This window comes from Quercus suber, unplaced genomic scaffold (genome assembly GCF_002906115.3).
Source record: "Quercus suber isolate HL8 unplaced genomic scaffold, Cork oak 2.0 scaffold_41, whole genome shotgun sequence".
Classification (NCBI taxonomy): domain Eukaryota; kingdom Viridiplantae; phylum Streptophyta; class Magnoliopsida; order Fagales; family Fagaceae; genus Quercus; species Quercus suber.
This window is the reverse complement of record NW_027069506.1, coordinates 350,249-369,592: the sequence shown is the minus strand read 5'-3', so window position 1 is coordinate 369,592 and position 19,344 is coordinate 350,249. Positions and strand designations below refer to the sequence as shown.

Here is a 19,344-nt window from a genome sequence, read left to right as displayed (position 1 = left end):
CTCACCTCAGACATTGCTCCTCGCTCACTCACTATTCCCTCCAACCAATCAATTGACTGACAAAGCAAGGGGACCAAATCAGCTAACGCAACGCTTAAACTACTACCCTCAAAGAAAAAATTTTCAACTAAAGGGAGAAAGGAACGGGAAACACCTAAAGAAGCCCCCAAACGTGCAAAAAGGAATGAAAGTGAAGGGCAAGCTATTCTAACTTCAATGCTACTAACCATGGAAAACCAGAAAACTGAGGAAGAGAGAAGATTATCCTAAAAGCCAAAAAAAAAAATTAGAAACCAAGCACAATCTATCTATGCCATAGAAAAGCGAAGGAAAAGGAAAAAGATAGACATACCTCAAAGGAAGCAACCTCAGAATGCAAAAGCTCAACCACAAAATGCAAAAAGCTTGAAGAAAATCGCAAGAACAGATTGGAGAAGAAGAAGCACAGAGCGATGATTGAGAGTTGGAAAAAGTGAAGGGGAAAGAGGAAAGAGAGGAAGTTTAAAAACTAGGCACAAAAAATTAAAATTCAGCAAGAAACCCGAAAGTCACACAATTGAGGCATTAACTTCACTGGTCAGAGCACACCACGTGGCCACAATGCGTGTAATGTCGCCACTACGCATTAAATGTGGAACAAAATCCCAAGAGCCATGCCTGGTCAGAAAACCTTTCATCTTCTGATGATCATCCTGACACACCACAATGACCACGGAACCTGAGGGGCAGCTGATGGGACTGATGAGACCTTTTTCCTTGGATGACCTCATTAAGTACATTCATCCACCTAGACACGGCATGGACAAAGGTAGGCAAGTCATTAATAAGAGGATTCAATGCCTTGGATAGTTACTAGCTAGCTCATACCGTTGGAGCCTCATCAAAACTCACATTAATAAGCCCTAAGGCGTTACAAGAAGAGCACTAAAACCACAATTAAGACCCCCAACAACTAGAAACTATGAAGCTATATAGACACACTCATCAGAGGCAAAGGAGGTACATAATTTTCACCCTAATATACTCTTATATTGATATTCAGAACTTTCTTACTTCTCATGAAAAGCTTCTATGCACTAACTTTAGTATCAGAGACGTTGTGGCAGGCACTACACTAGTGACCATCTTAGGAGACCCTTTGTTCTACATTTGCAGGGGTTCTGACAAGGATTCAACTCCATCTGGACGAACCTACAGGGCTGACAATTTACACATCATTAAGAATCAAGCCAAATGGGATGTCTCTTGTACTTGAATCCCACGACAGATATTAGATAAGAATAGGCTCGATATATATATATATATATATAATTTAGGGCAATATTTATTATACATAGTGTGTTTTACACTCACGATTCAAATACACTAAAACTGTAATTTAAAGTAATGTTTTTAGTATATATTTGCAAAATATATATGTAAATCACATTGTGTGTAATAGATTTTTCTCTATAACTTATGTGATTTAATTTTGCTAACTGTACCTGTGACTCAAGATTCAACCCATAATGGACAGCCTTGTAGTTAACTTGGTTGTCCAAGTGTTTCTAACTTGATATACTGCCCTTTTTGAAGTTTCCAAAAGAAGTTGCTATTGTAAAATAGCAGAAGTTGGAATTTATTAAGATTGATTGTGGAAATATTTTAGACTTGAGAAAGATCTCCAAACTAATGATAGGAATGAAGAAAATTAATCTAAATAAAAAATAGACATAAAACTCCAAAATTTACGTAGTTCGGCAATAGCCTATATCCATGAGCAACGATGAACAACTTTCATTATATCAAATTTGGGATAATACAAATTGGTGTAGAGGCACTCTCACAAACTCAAATCACAAATACACCCAAATAGCTATTTTCTACAAATACAAAACCAAAGAACCAAAAGTTCACAAATACCAAATACATATACCAAATACTAAATGTGAATTACGGGCAACTCAAAGAGAGAGTCACAAATCAAATCCAAAAGTTGCAACAAATCAAGAGAGAGCAAATCACCAAACCGCAGAACAAAACCAAGCGGCAACAAACCTCTCTTACTATTCCAAATTACAACCCACAAATATCAAATAATCAAACGAAGAGAGTCTTTTTTTCTCACACACACTCTCTAATTTTATGTAATAGTACTATGCTTATATGACAAGTTGTGACTGATGAATATAAATTGAATTACAAAAAGTGAACTAAGAAATTTTTATTAGACCAACAAAACCAAGTACCATATAAGTTGTAAGAGCATTAGCATTAAGGGGTATAAAACTTCTAAATAGCTATTTTAGCAACTGACACACTAAAAAAGAGTTTTACTTTTATGTAAATCTAAAAATGTTTTGCAAATCGAGAACAATAAGTACCTATATTTAAACATTACTATTCATGATTCGCAAACTTAAAATATTATATTTTATTTCTTTTTTCTCTCTCTCTCACTCTATTGGACAGTGTATATTATTTTAATTAGTTGCATAGAAATATAAATAATGAGATATATAAAATATATTGTTAAATTAAGTGGTAAAATAGATAAAATAGTATTTGAGATGTAAAGTGGATTTTTTTATAAAAATCCGGATGTTTAAGACACAGATATTAGCTCCACCAAATGAATGAAATCTTTTACTGCAGTGCCATTCGGGCTAGCAGCCGCTTGTACTGTATGTTTGAGAGCTTGAGCCTTATCTCTCATCTCCTTCCCATTTTCATGTCCCAAAATGAGTTCCAAGCTCTTGAGCAATCCACTTTCCACCCTCAACTTTCACACCAACCCCCCATACTTCCTCTACCATTCTTCCAGTCATGTGATGATCACCAAAGAACGGCCTGCAGATCAGTGGCACACCATATACAACACTCTCCGACACAGAGTTGCTACCACAGTGAGTCATAAACACAGCTATTGAAGAATGAGCTAGAACTTTTACCTGCGGTGTCCATGGCACTATTTTCCCTTGCATTCCAGTTCTCTCAACAAACCCTTTGGGCAAGAGGCTCTTTATGTTGTCCTTGAGAGACCACAGAAATGGAATTCCACTCTCTTCCAGTGCCTCAGCCAATGCTATTAACTCATTTTGAGGTGGTGAAGCCACAGTTCCAAAGCTTACATAGGCAACCGACCTTTCCTTCTGCCCATCTAACCAAGATATGCACCCTGTTAAATCCGAATCCGACTGTGATGGCAGCGATAGTGGGAAAAGACCCACATTAAGCACATTTCGAAACTTCGTTTTGAAATCACGATTGAGAAGAGGTGGGTTTAGTTCTTCATAAAAGTTCAGCACAACAGCACTAGCTCGTGGTAACACCAACCCGACTTGACTCAGCATGAGGGAGAAAGTTGACTCTTCCAACTTCTCCGATAGGACCTCCTCAGGTAAGTCCGAAACACGCATTTGAGACAATCCTGGAATGAATTCAAGGTTGCATCTTTAACTTTATTACTGGCAAAACGTTGGCGTATAAGGTCAGTATAAACATGAGCCGAAAGAGAGCAAGGGAAAGGCAACCAAATTGGGATCCATGGAACATGCAAACCCTCAGCAATCTCCAAAGCAAATGTCAAGAATGCATCGGAGATCAAGCAAGAGATTTTCTTACCAGTCTCTGCCACGGCCACTTCTAAGCCTCTTTTGAAGTTCTGTGGCGAGACCTTAATGAAAAGTTCCACAGCCTCAATAGGGTTTGGGGAAAGAACATGACCAGCAGGAACTCCATCGGCCACATTATAGGCTTTTATGTTGGGCAAGATCTCGTCTGGTTTTGCTGTGGAGAAGATTGAATGGTTGGACTTTTGTGTGTTTAAAGAATGAGAAGTGAACGTTTGGAACAGCTTTTGCTAATTTGCGAACCAGAGTCAAGAGAGACAAGGCATGGCTGCCGAATGAGAATGCCAACACAGCCACATGTTTATCAGGAGAGCTTTTGGTCATCGACATGATGGGTTAGACAGTTGAATCAGGAAGAAAGAGAGAGAGAGAGAGAGAGAGAGATGTTACTATGTATGGGACAGGACGGGATACTTGCTCTGCTTCTCAGTCTTATCTTTTATAGAAAATTAGTAGTTGTCCTATACAAACATCATGACCAACTAGTGTGATGTTACATGTTGTCAGATACTCAGATGTGATCGACAATCTAAAGCGGAAAATACTTTTGACAATCTAGGAAGAAATCCATAGTTACTCGGAAAGGAGACACGAAAATTGGTGGTCATAGAAGCAACACGCTCATTGTACGAAAGTCATGAGTTGCATACCTACTCTTGGGAATCCAATTCATGTGACGTTCACCTACTCCTGCCTCTGATTTTTAATTAGATTTTACTGACGTGTGTAAGCATACAAGTAAATTATTTTAAAAGTTTTAAAAAAAATTATCCACTTTTTTTTTGATAAATTTTTTAATTCTCCATAAATATTTTTAAAAATAGATGAGCACACATTAATTTCACCTATTTTTGCTATTGAACTAGGGTCTATTTAGATATAATTTATTGTTGTTGAAAATTGATTGTTGTTAAAAATACTATAACAAAATAATTTTTAAATGTGTAAATAGTATCGTGGGACTCATTTTTAATTTTAATTTTTTCTAAATAAAGTGATTGTGGGTCCCATAAACAGTGCGTAAATAGTACCAAAAAAGTGCATGAACAGTTTTTTTGTCTCATGAACAGTAACTTTTGTCCCTAAAACGCGTGAAAGCAAAAAAAAAAAAAAAAAAAGGAAAAACGTGCCGCAAGATTCAGTGGAATGAAGTGCTATCCAAACCAGAAAAAAAAAAAAAAAAAAAAGGAAAAACGTGCCGCAAGATTCAGTGGAATGAAGTGCTATCCAAACCAGCACTAGATATCCAAGATGCAAGCTCAACATATGTATTACTCTAATCAAAATTCAAGTGTATTGCATGTTTTGTGCCATGTGGCACGTCCTATTTATCAACCCAAGCCAACTCAAATATTATGCCATATTCTATTACTCATAATAATAATAATAATAATAATAATAATAATAATAATAACTAGTCACTAACCCATGCAATGCACAAAAAAACTATTAAGTTTGAGACTTTAAATAATACATACATACATATATATATATATATACACACACACATACATTTACGTTGTTTACTACATGTAGCAATTATTCACGATACTATTCAATCATAAAAAATAGCAATAAAATGAATAACAATGTACTATGTTATCGAATAGACATTGCGAATTTAAATGAACAATATGTAATAAATTGAAAATAATAAACCTTCAGTCCTGATGTGGCATAAATGAGTTAATTTACATCACCAATAAAACACTGCCACGTCAATCCTGTATTGAAAGATTAATACACCCAAGCACACATAATCACATCTCAATTAAGCTAAAAATCCTCCCCATTCGATTTAGACCTGAAGTGGTCCCTGGGTTTAGGCGTTGAAGGAGTTGTTCTTCAAGTCTGAATCATATGGGGAGGATTTTGAGTTTAATTGAGATGTGATTGTGCGTGCTATTATGCATTATTCTTTCAATACAGGACTGATGTGGCAGTGTTTTATTCGTGGCGTGTATTAACTCATTTACGCCACATCCAAACCGAAGGTTTACTCAATTGAAAAACACTATTTTTTTTAAGTCTCCATAATTGCAGATAGTGGTGCAAGTTCCGCCTTACACTTTCTGCATAATTAGAGGAAAACGGATGCACTTTGATGAAGCCTACATAAATCTTATTTGAATAAACATTTTTATATGTGGCTTTGCCAATTGCAGTGCCTTCACTTGTAAAGGGTCTAAAAGATGAGCAAGAATTCCACATCAACATGCCTCTTTTTTTTCAGTCCATCAACGTGGTTAAAGACCATTCACTTCTTTAGTTCCTTATCTCTTAATCTAACTGAAAGTTCAAAATGTATATAAAACACCCTTGAACGTTTAGACCCCAAATTATAAAATTACCAATTTAAGCTTTATATCAAATAGTTAATGTGCGGAACATGATAACAAGCTTATAACAGAATTGATAGACAATCTAAGCCAAATATAAACACATCCACAGCAGTAAATATAAGGCAAAGATAAAGAGAAGGAAGATGCAAATACACGGACAACACACAATGCGTTCTTGAAGAGGAAACCGAAGTTCTCGACGTAAAACCTCTCCACCGCCCTCCAAGCGGTAAATAATCCATTAAAGAATGTAGTGGAGATACATAAACAGCAGAAGACCCTCCAAGCCTAACCTACCCAAGTACCTAAGCCCTCCAAGCTTCTTGCTCCAACAAGGTTACGCTGAACCTATTTCTTCTTTAGCTTCTCAGATTCCGCTACTATACTATAGCATCAACCAATGTATAATGGTTCCTTCCAAGCTACTTTCCTTAGCACCAAATGAACCTTCTTACAGACGTAGGTGTGGTGAGATAAGGATTTGGTCAATGACCTCTCAAAGATATGACAATGGAGAGGAAAAGAGTAGAGGAATTTGTAGAGTCTCTAAGGTAAAGATTGGGGATGAGGTAATCTTGTTTTTCTCTAGGGTTTCTCTCACAAAATTCTCTCTGGAAGCTCTCTCAATTTAGTGGGTATGAGGGTCTATATATAGTGGTGTGTATTTGGAATACAAAGAGACAGTTTTTGCCAAACAGGACTGATTAGCGACTTGACCTCGCAGCTTGTCCAAGTCGTGAGTTCAAGTCGTGACGTAAAGGCCTGGCCAACCTGGGACTTTTGTCCTATAGTGTGACAGCTGGCGTGACCCTTTACCTTCCCTGTGTGCTTCTCATGTGCCTACATTTGGCGGCTTGCCAGTCACAAGTCAGCCATGAGTCCTAGCCGCGAAACTCTGCTTCTTTACACAACTTGGAGCTTTTCTTCGCACTTTGTCTACACACTACTCTTACATGAATTCCACCTAAATATAGGGTTACTAAGTGCTCAAATTACAAGCAAATTTGCACGGAATAAAGCCAACAAGATGATTGATAAATTTCAAACTTACAATCTCCTCATTTGGCTATTCCGTGACAAAACCCTAAAACAAACTCTAAACTTAACGCGTGAGTTGGGAACAGTTGGAAAACTCACTCACACCTAACTCTAGAATGTGTGGAGCTTTAGAACCATAAGAACAAGTAACTCCTGAAACACAACAACACAATAAGTTCATTGTATGCAGAAAACTTGTAAAGCAAATGGAACAACCACAATGCGATCAAGCACAATGGAATAAAGCAATAAACCATGGCAAGACTAAAACATGCAATCACTATAACCAAGTGATCACAATGCTCATTCATACTTGGAATGAACATCCGGACATTCAAGTTGACAAACACAAGACAAATTACTTGAATGACCAACACTCAACCAACACTCAACCAATGCACAGTACATGAAGTATGTGCATCTAGGAAAAATCCTACACCGGCACAAGAGTGATAGTACTTAAAAATGAATGCATAGTATTAGGTTAGAAGTACTGATTTAACAAAGCACAAAGGCTGCATAAAGCATGGCACAAACCACAAAGGCCTATAAGAGTGCATACAACCAAACCCGTAAAGCTTACATAACCAACATGGGTACAAACCAGAAAACAAAAAAGAACATATGCTGAATTAACATCATCAATACAAAATTAAACCAAGTATTAAACACATTCAAGAGTTATGAGTTAAAACCAAAACAAAAATAGAAACCATTGAGTGACAGACCTATACTAACAGCAGATAACCAATAAAATATCAAAGCTATGAACAAAACATTAAGTGATAAAGAAATCTCCCCCTCAAAACAAGCACTCCCCCCTCAAAAGCTGGCCCAGAAATTCTCCCCTTTTTTGACCAGAATGGCCAAAGGGTCACTGCTCCTGGTTAGTGTGAATGCTGTCAAACTTGGCTGAGAGTACATCAAGCTGATCCTGCATTGCTGTCATCCTTTCAGTATGCTGGTTTTGAACCTCTCTGAGTTCATCAAGCCTTTCCAGGATGATCTAAAATGCATCAGGAGGTGCAGCAGATGAAGTAGAGGCCTTGCTCCTCTTGACTCTTTTTCTTGGTGTGGAAGATGGTCCTGTAGCCTCTGCTTCAGTCTCCATTGGATCACCTTCTTCTTAGACACCCTCCTCTTCTTTACCTGGAAGACGACTTTGTATCCTTGTGAGAGTAAATTTGTTAATTGCTGATAGAGGAGGCAAAGGACTGATATCCTGAGGGATTACAACACCATTTTCTCTGAAAATCCTCATGAGAAGACTTGGAAAAATTAGGTTGGGTCTTGAGGTGGATCTAGTCTCATCCATTATAGTATCAAAGATGTGAGAATTGATGTCAATGAAGGTTTTCTCCTTAAGTTCCATGAGAAAGATGGCTCTGGCATTTGTCAGTGTAGTCATCTTCCTTATAGGGTACAGATTGTACATCATTATGGTGGTCAGACACCTCATATCTTTAGGAAAATCAGAAGTGTTGAGACATCTCTTTTCTATAACCCCACCAATTCTTTTCTAGACAGTTTCTAGAGAAAGCATTCTGTCCTTGTAATTAGTGAATTCATAATCTTCCAATCCCTCAAGTCCTAGAACCTTATCAATATCATGAGCATCTAAGGTAAATTCCTTTCTTCTCACCCAACAACTTAACTCCTCCTCCCTTATCACAACATTTGCATAAAATTCTTTGATTAAAGGGTCAAACACAGGTGGAAGGTCACTTAGCAGTTTTTCCCAACCTCTACCCTCAAAACACTCTAGAATGAAGGTGTCCTTCAACTCCCTGAAATCAACAAATCTTTCCTGAATGATGGTTCCTTTTGAAAAAGAATCCCTATATCTCTCAAAGTGTTGAATAGACCTAAATAGGTTAGGGTTCATTTTCATTCTTTTGTCAGATTTCTTAGCAATTGTCTTCTTCTTTGTAGGAGATGCAGCCATCTGTAAACAAGCAGAAAAGGCCACAACAAGACAAAGCACAATGTGGAAATTCACACATATTAGTAACAAGTTAGTTACAAAGAGAGTAACAGAGTGACTAGACAGAACATAGAATCAGCACAGTTTATAACAAAATGATGGATATATCAAATCAAACAGGTTTAAACAGCATAAGAGCAGACAAGAGCAAAAAAAATGACATTGTAAAACACATTCAGATAGATATGAGCATATGTCAATGAACCATGACATAATGAGTATGAAGTGTGCAAGAAGGGAACTAAAAAACAACAGCACAAACAAGATCAGGTGTTTTAAAATAAGAACAATGCCAACCACAAACACCACAAACTCAAATAGCCTGAAAATCCTAACACCACATTCAGAGATAAATATAGAAACCCCAAATTCATATGCCCAAAAGAAAATCTATCAAAAATCAATGTTCAGACCAAATATTAGCAACCTAATGAACACACAAAAACCTGAGACACCTCTGCAACAAAAAATACCCTCACACAATCAATCTCAACATTTTAGGCAAACCCATGTTTGAACATTTTATATCGTAGAATCACAGATGCAACATTTAAAACAATAACCTAAAAAGCAAAACAGTAAGAATGAAGTAAGGGAAAGAAAACCCCATACCTTTTTCTTGGTGTTTGATGAAGACATGATGCAAAAATGAGAGCTTTTTCAAAGAAACATGGAGTGTTTGAAAGAGTGATTTGGGAAAAACAATGAACAGTCATAAATTTTCGAGGAAAAAACTAAAAAAAAAAATTAAAAAAACTATTTTTAAAACGCAAAACTCGTGTTTTTCGCAACTGGATCAAGTTGCCAGTAAGTCGCCAGAGTAAGCCGCGAAACACTATGAAACAAGATTCTTGAAAAATCTTTTAAGTGTTTTTCACGACTGGAAGATATACCCGCAAGGGAGTCGCAAGCTGAGCCACGAAAATCTTTGTGTACCCCTCGTGACTGGACCTTCCACCCGCGAACAAGTCGCCACACTAAGCCACGAAATATGCAAAAACACAAATTTTGAAAAAGTTTCTAAGTCTTTTTCGCGACTGGGATGCTGACCCACTAGTGACCCATGAAAACTCTCGGAGTGAGATTCGCCACTGGAGCATGCGACTAGACCTACCCGCGACTGAGTCGCCAAAACAGGGCAACACTGTTTTTGAAAATTTTGACATTTTTGCAAAAACAAAAACACTTTCCAAAAACAAACTAAAACACTCAAAAATCTTTTTGTGTTTGATCAACAAAGATTGAGCTTGTGAAAACACATTTAATCAAGTACAATCACACAAATGAATATGACATTCATTGAACATAGATTTGTGTGTTGTGTGTGGATATCAAAAATGAGATAGTCCTTAGTCTAATGTGAAACTTCAATGATGAATTCAATTAAGGTATACACAACTAGCACTAGATAATGTGACCTATCTCAATTATAGATACATGCATATATGACCTCCCACATGCACTTGATAACAATTCTTTGAAACATTTCATTTGGCTCTATATTTAACATATCATTTGTATTTTTGAGCAAAGAGGATCTTATTGTGTGATAGATGCTTGAAATTTTTGATATTTCAATAGATGAGTTAGCTTTTGGCTTTTTGGGCATCATACATTTTATTTTAGTCGCTTTCCCTTTTTTTTAGTTAAATACTAGTATATGTGACAGGCTTTTGCAGCTCTATATCTCTTTTTATTTGGAGATTTACATTTAGAGATCTTTTTTAAGCATAAAAATAAAAAGTGGGAAGATATATAGGCATGAGACTATGCATGTCTCAAGATCAACAAAACCATTCACTAATTATTCATGACAAGGTTGAAGATCTATTTATAATAGTCACACAGATTTTAGGATTTCTTCCACAATGATATGAGTGCATGAGAGACAAACTAAGCTCGTTAAATGCACAAAGCCATTAGTACAAAGGTACAAGGCAAAATATGCTTTGAGACAAAACCCAACAAAGTTGATCAAACTTTTTGAATTTTTTACTTTTTATATGTTTTTGGATTTTTAACACAAAAGCAGTAAAAGATTGATAAAAAATATAACAAAAAAATGTAAAAATATTTGAACCAAAGACAATCACACAAACAAAATAACAACCTAGATACTAGCAAAAAACACACAACCAAAGCATATTCACAAACATGGGAAGTATTGATGCATGAACATGTTGTAATGCTTATGCATGAGTACCCTTTGTCATCCACACGTCAGTGCATTTGGGGTGATATCCTTGACGGATCGGGTACGAGAGTTAGGACTGTCAAACTTTCGTGTGAAGCTTTCCGGGCAATTGGTGAAGGCACTGATCATTTTCATTACGTCTATCATTCCTGGATCACGGTTTTGAATTCTTGGTTGCTCACTACCTCAAGACCTCATGTCATTTCTTCTTCTTCGTGAACGAGGTGCACTTGCATTGTTGTCTGCACTTAGCTTTTGACAGTTGGGTCTGGTATGTCCTTGCAATCCACAATAGTGACAAACATATTCTGTTCTCGGATCCTGTTGTGATCTTGGAACTGATCTCCCTCTAACTCCATATCTGAATTCTGATTGATTACGGAACTTATTTATTACTCGCTGATCAGCCACATTCTTCTTCTTCTCAGCCTTAATTTTCTTAGGACTTGACCTATCCACAGTCATCTCCTTAGTCGTCACAAACTTCACTTCTTTGGTAACCTTGGCTGACGAGCTACTTCCTCCAGTATATCCTAAACCAGACTTGTCTGAGGCATGTTTCTGAGATGAAATAACGTCGTCTAGTTTCCTAGAGGAGACTTTATCTACCTTGACATGAGCATGCACTACCTCTTGCTCAAGGAATCTCACTTTTGTGTAAGTTTCTAATAGCTCACCATTAAGTGCTTCAATCTTACACTTTGCCTCCTTGTATCTTACCAGCAGACTTTTGTAGTCTTCCTTGACTTTTTTCATCTTTTTCACAGCCGCCTTTGCTACCTTGGTATACTCACCTGATTTCTCAAGAAGTAAGGTGTAATTCTTTTGTAGACTAGCTATGTTTTCATCTTCTTCAGCCTCTGATTCTTCAACAATCCCAATAGACTCCAAATCAAAGTGTTCCCCAAGCTCCTTCATAAGTGAACCCAAATCATTTGAGGATTCCACATGTGTAATAGTCATGAATGCGGAGTAGTTTCCTTCTCCGTCACAGCTCTCTTCAGAATCAGAATTTGAAGAGTCTGTATCACTCAGCATAGTGGCATACTCCTTGCCTTTCCCTCTCAAGAAAATTGGGACACTCCTTGAGATGTCCATGACCATTGCATTCAAAACACACAATGTCCGAAGGAGATTGGACATCCTTCCTTTCTTTCCTCGTAAACTCTTTCCTATCACCTCTTGAAGATGAAAATTTTCCTCTGTTGAATGGTTTCCCACTATTCTTCATCTTTAGAAATTTTCGGAAGTTGTTGGCAATGTACGCTACTTCCTTCTCCACTCCATCTTCTTCAAAAGGATCATCCATTCTTTCGGTGATGGTTTTGAGAGTAAGCAATTTACTCGTCTTGTGGGAAGGTAGTCCCAGCTCATACGTTTGGAGAGACCCTATCAACTCTTGGATTTTGATCTCATCCAAGTTTTTACTTTCTTCTATGGCTGTAACCTTTGCTCTAAAACTTTTAGGTAAGGACCTCAATATTTTTCTCACCACCTTAGTATCTTCAATCTTCTCCCCAAGATTGAGTTTAGCAATTACAATTTCATTGAGCTTCCCATAGAATGAATCAAATGGTTTATCATCACCCATCTTGAGCTCTTCAAATTTGGTGGTTAGCATTTGGAGTTTTGTGTCCTTAACCTTCTTTGTACCTTCATATGTAGTCTCCAAAGTCTCCCAAGCTTCTTTGGCTATGGTCATATGAGAGATCCTGTGAAATTCATCAGAAGACACATCACAAAAAATAGCATTTAAAGCTTTACTGTTAGCATTGGTTGCCGTAAGAGCTGCCTTATCCTAGGTGGATTTTTCAGCCTCTGGCCTGGTCCAACCTATTTCAACCGCATTCCACATGGTGTCATCAATAGAGCATAGAAATGCCCTCATTCTAACTTTCCAGAAGGCATAATTGTTACCATAAAAAAATGGTAGAACATTGAGAGATTGAGACATATCCATCTCAACAAGCGGTCAAGGATTACACTCAGGTATTAAAACCATAACAAGTGTACCTGCTTTGATACCAATTAAAAGTTCAAAATGTATATAAAATACCATTGAACGTTTAAACCCCAAATTATAAAATTACCAATTCAAGCTTTATATCAAACAGTTAATGTGCGGAACATGATAACAAGCTTATAACAGAATTGATAGACAATCTAAGCTAAATATAAACACATCCACAACAGTAAATATAAGGTAAAGATAAAGAGAAGGAAGATGCAAACACACAGACAACACACGATGTGTTCTCGAAGAGGAAACCAAAGTCCTCGGGGTAAAACCTCTCCGCCGCCCTCCAAGCGTAAATAATCCACTAAAGAATGTAGTTGGGATATATGAACAACAGAAGACCCTCCAAACCTAATCTACCCAAGTATCTAAACCCTTCAAGCTTCTTACTCTAACGAGGTTACACCGAACCTATTTTTTCTTTAGCTTCCCGGATTCTGCTACTATATCATAGCATCAACCAATGTATATTGGTTCCTTCCAAGCTGCTTCTCTTAGTACCAAATGAACCTTCTCACAGACGTGAGTGTGGTGAGATAAGGATTTGGTCAATGACCTCTCAAGGATATGACAATAGAGAGGAAGAGAGTAGAGGAATTTGTAGAGTCTCTAAAGTAAAGATTGGAGATGAGACAATCTTATTTTTCTCTAGGGTTTCTTTCATAAAATTCTCTCTGGAAGCTCTCTCAATTTAGTGGGTATAAGGGTCTATATATAGTGGTGTGTGTTTGGAATACGAAGAGACAATTTTTGTCCAACAGGGCTGATTGGCGACTTGACCTCGTAGTTTGTCCATGTCGCGAGTTCAAGTCGCGACGTAACGGCCTAGCCAGCCTGGGACTTTTGTCTTATAGTGCGACAGCTGGCGCAACCCTTTACCTTCCCTGTGTGCTTCTCACGTGCTTGCATTTGATGGCTTGCCAGTCGCTAGTCAACCGCGAGTCCTAGCCGCGAAACTCTGCTTCTTTGCACAACCTTGAGCTTTTCTTCACACTCTCTTCACACACTACCCTTACATGAATCCCATCGAAATACAGGGTTACTAAATGCTCAAATTACAAGCAAATTGGCATGGAATAAAGCTAACAAGATGGTTGATAAATTTCAACCTTACATTAACCCTTCCTTTTCCTTTACACTGGCCTTGTTAACTCACTTTTGAAACTAACCATGGCATACACTTTACTGATCATACCACCATTGCAACAGTGTGTCTAATATTGCTTCGATGGGGCGATAAGTTTGAATGTCTATTGAGATCGAATCATTGAGGTCAAACTTTCTGGTCTACAGTCTCGAACTAAGCTTCGTGTGTGAGGAGACTTCATAGCTCGCATGCGATGAGATTTCATGGTGTGAGCTTGAACCAATTTTTGCCGGCTTGAGAGGTCAAACTTTCTAGGTTTACGGTCTCGAATTAAGCTTTGTATGTGAGGAGGCTTCATGGCTCGCTAGAGGAGATTTTGTTGTTCACAGAGGCTTCGCAGCTCACACTCGAAGTGGATTACTTTGTGTTCAAGCTTGCAGAGATTTCGTAAGGTTTTTACCATGTACAGTGGGTCTTTATTAGGTTTTCAGTTTAGGAGTAACATGCCTCTCATAGTACGTGTAATATGCCATATCGGTATATTCTATATATCATTCATAAATAGGAAAAAAAAAAACAATATTGTAGCCATTGTTTACACCAAATGAGTTTTGTGTCAGAAATGCCCAAGTTGAAGTGCTTCGCCAACAAGAAAACCGTTTTGGCTTAGGTTTACTGGGTAACAAATTTACAAAGCTCATTAGCATTCTTACAAGTATATGATTTGCCATTCATGCTAGTAACTCCTGGACTTATGGTTAATGTCTGAAGGAAGAATTCTTACCATCATTAACGATCAATTTATATGTGGTTTTAGTTTTTTTTTTTTTAATAATTATTGTAAATAAAAACGTGATGTTAGTAATAAGCTTATATTAGAACTAGTAAGAAATTGACACAATAGCCATTTATAAAAATATTATAAAATAATTTATTTTTATAATATTTTTTATTTTTTCCTATAAGAAAAAATAAATAAAGACATTAAAAGTTATGATCGGTAAACATAAATTAAAATACAAAAAGTGAAATGAGGAATTGGCATTAGACCAACAAAACTAATCACCATACAAGTTGTAGGTGTCAGCTAGTGCTACAGTTTAAGGCACAGATATTAGCTCCACCAGATCACTGAAATCTTTTGCAGCAGTACCATTTGGGCTAGCAGCCACTTGTACAGTATGTTTGAGAGCTTGGGCCTTATCTCTCATCTCCTTCCCTTTTTCATGCCCCAAAATGAGCTCCAAGCTCTTGAGCAATCCACTCTTAGTGAGAATTCCACCCTCAACTTTCACACCAACCCCCCATACTTCCTCTACCATTCTTCCAGTCATGTGATGATCACCAAAGAACGGCCTACAGATCAGTGGCACACCATATGCAACACTCTCGGACACAGAATTGCTACCACAGTGAGTCATAAACACAGCTATTGAAGGATGAGCTAGAACTTTTACCTGCGGTGTCCATGGCACTATTTTCCCTTGCAATCTAGTTCTCTCAACAAACCCTTTGGGCAAGAGGCTCTTTATGTTGTCCTTGAGAGACCACAGAAATGGACAGTGCCTCAGCCAATGCTATTAACTCATTTTGAGGTGGTGAAGCCACAGTTCCAAAGCTTACATAGGCAACCGACCTTTCCTTCTGTTCATCTAACCAAGATATGCACCCTGTTAAATCCGAACCCGACTGTGATGGCAGCGATACTGTGAAAAAACCCACATTAAGCACATTTCGAAACTTTGTTTTGAAATCACGATTGAAAAGAGGTGGGTTTAGTTCTTCATAAGAGTTCAACACCACAGCACTAGCTCGTGGTAACACCAATCCAACTTGACTCAGCATGTGTGAGAAAGTTGTCTCTTCCAACTTCTCCGATATCACCTCTTCAGATAAGTCCGAAACACGCATTTGAGACAATCCTGGAATGAATTCCAAGGTTGCATCTTTAACTTTATTACTGGCAAAACGTTGGCGTATAAGGTCAGTATAAACATGAGCTGAAAGAGAGCAAGGCAAAGACAACCAAATTGGGATCCATGGAACATGCAAATCCTCGGCAACCTCCACAGCAAATGTCAAGAATGCATCGGAGATCAAGCAAGAGAATTTCATCCCAGTCTCTGCCACAGCCACTTCTAAGCCTCTTTTATAGTTCTGTGGTGAGACCTTAATGAAAAATTCCACAGCCTCAATAGGATTTGGGGAAAGAACATGGCCAACAGGAACTCCATCGGCCACGTCATAGGGTTTTATGTTGGGCAAGGTCTCGTCTGGTTTTGCTGCGGAGAAGAGTGAATGGTTGCACTTTTGTGTGTTTATGAATGAGAAGTGAACGTTTGGAGCAGCTTTTGCTAGTCTGCGAACCAGAGTCAAGAGAGACAAGGCATGGCTGCCGAATGGGAATGGCAACACAGCCACATGTTTATGAGGAGAGCTTTTGGTCACTGACATGTTGATGGGTTAGACTATTGAATCATGTAGAGAGAGATAGAGAGAGAGAGGGTGGTGTTCCAATGAATGGCACCGGGATATTTACTCTACTCCTCAGTCTTCCGTTTTATAGGTGAGAAGCTCATAATTACTAGTTGTCCTATATATATACAAACATCAGGACTGGAGTGACGTTACAATGAAGGACATTGTCAGTACTCACATGTGATTGAGAATCTAAAACCGAATATACTTTTTTGTTAATTAAAGGAAAAAAGAGTGGGATGTGAATATTGCTTTGTCGGAAGAAGTTTATAGTTAATCACTTAATCCAGAAGGAGACACGAAAATTGGTGGTCATAGAAGCAACGCGTTCATTGTACCAAAGTCTTGAGTTGCATACCTACCCTTGGGAATTCAATTAATGTGACACGCCTACTCCTGCACCTGATTTTTAATTTCACCACGGCTATGGACATCTGTCGACGGTGTAAGCTATGCAACGTACTGATACAGTATCTTACCAAGCTATATATTCAAAACTAGCCTTCATTTTTAGTTTGGGAGGGAGCGTTGGACATGTTATGACCAAGTGGTACAAAGTAATTGTAAGTTTATATAATTGTAAAATAAATATATTAATTTTGTGTGAGTTTATGATTAGCCTAGGTTTAGTTAAGTATTTTTTAGTATTTAAACTCTACATTGAGTTTATTATAACACAAGTGCTTAATATAATATATAGTTATTAAAGGCTTTCTCATATGGATATATGATATTAGACCGAACTATGTAAACTTATTTGTGTGCTCTATTTTTATGGGTCATGTTAACGAGTATCGTAGAGTATTAGTTAACAATCTAATTAAAGAAAATTTTTATGGAAAAAAAATACAATTTATATTTTGACAATTTTTTTCATTTTCCATAAAAGTAATAATAAAACTTTCTTAAAATTAATGCCTCAACAGCACTCGTTAACATTTTCCATTTTTTATTCTTCTGCTCATCATTCAATAATTACACTCAATCACACAACAACTTTCACAATGTCCAAGATGCATGCTCAATATACGTACTAATCTAATAAAAATTCAAGTTTATTGCATGTATCGTTGTAAGGCCACATGGCACATTCCCATTTACCAATCTATGCCAACTCAAATACTATGACATATTTTATGACTCAAAAATAATAAATAATATGCTATATCGGCATATCCTATATATCGTTCATATTAGGGGGGAAAACAATATTGTAGCCATTGTTTACACAAAATGAGTTTTGTGTGAGAAATGCTCAAAAGCTCAAGTGTTTCACCAACAAGAAAACCGTTTTGGCTTAGGTTTGCTGGCCAGTGGGCAACAAATCTACAATTAAAGCTCATTAGTATTCTTGCAAGTATATGATTTGCCATTCATATTAGTGACTCCTGGACTTATGGTAATGTCTTCAAAAGGGATATCTTCTCTACTATATGACTTTTGACTTTAGTAATTTATGTTTCATTTTTTTTTCTAATAATAGGAAAAAAAAAGTTTTTTTTAATGAATAGTACTACAGTAGCCATCATTTTGATAAGTTGCATTTTTAAAATTTGAAAAGTTGCATAGCTGTTAGAAGCTATCCTTAGAGCATTCAACCTGTTTATTTTAGTATTAGATTTTTTTTTTTTTTTTATATGATTACTTATAAAAGTACTTATATCAGATTATTTATTTAAATTTTTACATTACATTTCATTAAAATATTTTTTTATTAATTTTTAATTACTTATGAACAGTACTGTAGCCAGAATCCTATTATATATGAGCTTATGTGGGTATTGTGGGGTTGGTTGGGCAAATTGTGGAACTTATGCTATTTTAGATTGACTGACATGAATGCTCAAGCTTTTCGTATGTTTCCTTGGTAAAGTTGTTAAGTGATTGAAAGAAAAAAGGAAAAAGTGGAAGCATGATTTTAATATGGTTCGCAAGTTTGGCTAATGCCCTACGTCTACATCTATGGAAATAACGTGGATCGCAAGTTTGGCCTAATTGCCCTACACCTACATCTACATATATAGAGCACTGCTGAAGTGAGGAATCATCAACCGGTACATGATCATTAGCTTCATGTGAGACAGAATGGTAGCCTGATATGTAAATTATGTAAAAGATATGTTAATCAACTATACATTGAAAATTATGTTACATAATTCTACAATTCTTCATAAAAGAAGCCTACACCCATGACAAAGAAAGTGGAGGAAAAGAGAGAAAATAACCCACGGCCACATCTTGATAACTATAAGTCTATAAATGACTAAACTATCATGATTCTGAAAGTAGTTGTCAATTATTGATAATGAAAATCCAGAACAAATAACATGCCGTATTAAAATTCAATTTTCAATTTTCCATTCCATTCACTACATTTTCATGGACTGGAAGGCTAGCTGATTTGGGAAATCTCTTAAGTAACCAAAGTTAAAACGACTTAGTAAAAAATGTGCAAGAGTGAATTTTTCTGAAAACGTATTATCAACAATCAATTTATGGTTCCCACAAAATTTCAAAGATTTAGATACACAATAAGTCACCAAATTAACTACTAAGTTTTGTGAGTTGTTGATCTAAATTGCCATAGAAATTT

At 36.9% G+C, this 19,344-nt stretch overlaps 2 protein-coding genes across 2 annotated transcripts; both read right to left on the bottom strand.

Moving 5' to 3' along the window:
- Window positions 1-1,752: 1,752 nt before the first annotated feature.
- On the bottom strand, window positions 1,753-4,004 carry LOC136066632 (anthocyanidin 3-O-glucosyltransferase UFGT-like). The gene is given in 4 exon segments (XM_065771285.1): window positions 1,753-2,747; window positions 2,749-3,424; window positions 3,427-3,808; window positions 3,810-4,004. Coding segments are annotated over 4 exon segments (1,353 nt in total). The 5' UTR covers window positions 3,942-4,004; the 3' UTR covers window positions 1,753-2,584.
- An 11,280-nt stretch (window positions 4,005-15,284) lies between these two features.
- Window positions 15,285-16,985, bottom strand: LOC112037056 (anthocyanidin 3-O-glucosyltransferase UFGT). The gene is given in 2 exon segments (XM_024069872.2): window positions 15,285-15,833; window positions 15,835-16,985. Coding segments are annotated over 2 exon segments (1,353 nt in total). The 5' UTR covers window positions 16,728-16,985; the 3' UTR covers window positions 15,285-15,373.
- Between the last annotated feature and the right edge of the window lie 2,359 nt (window positions 16,986-19,344).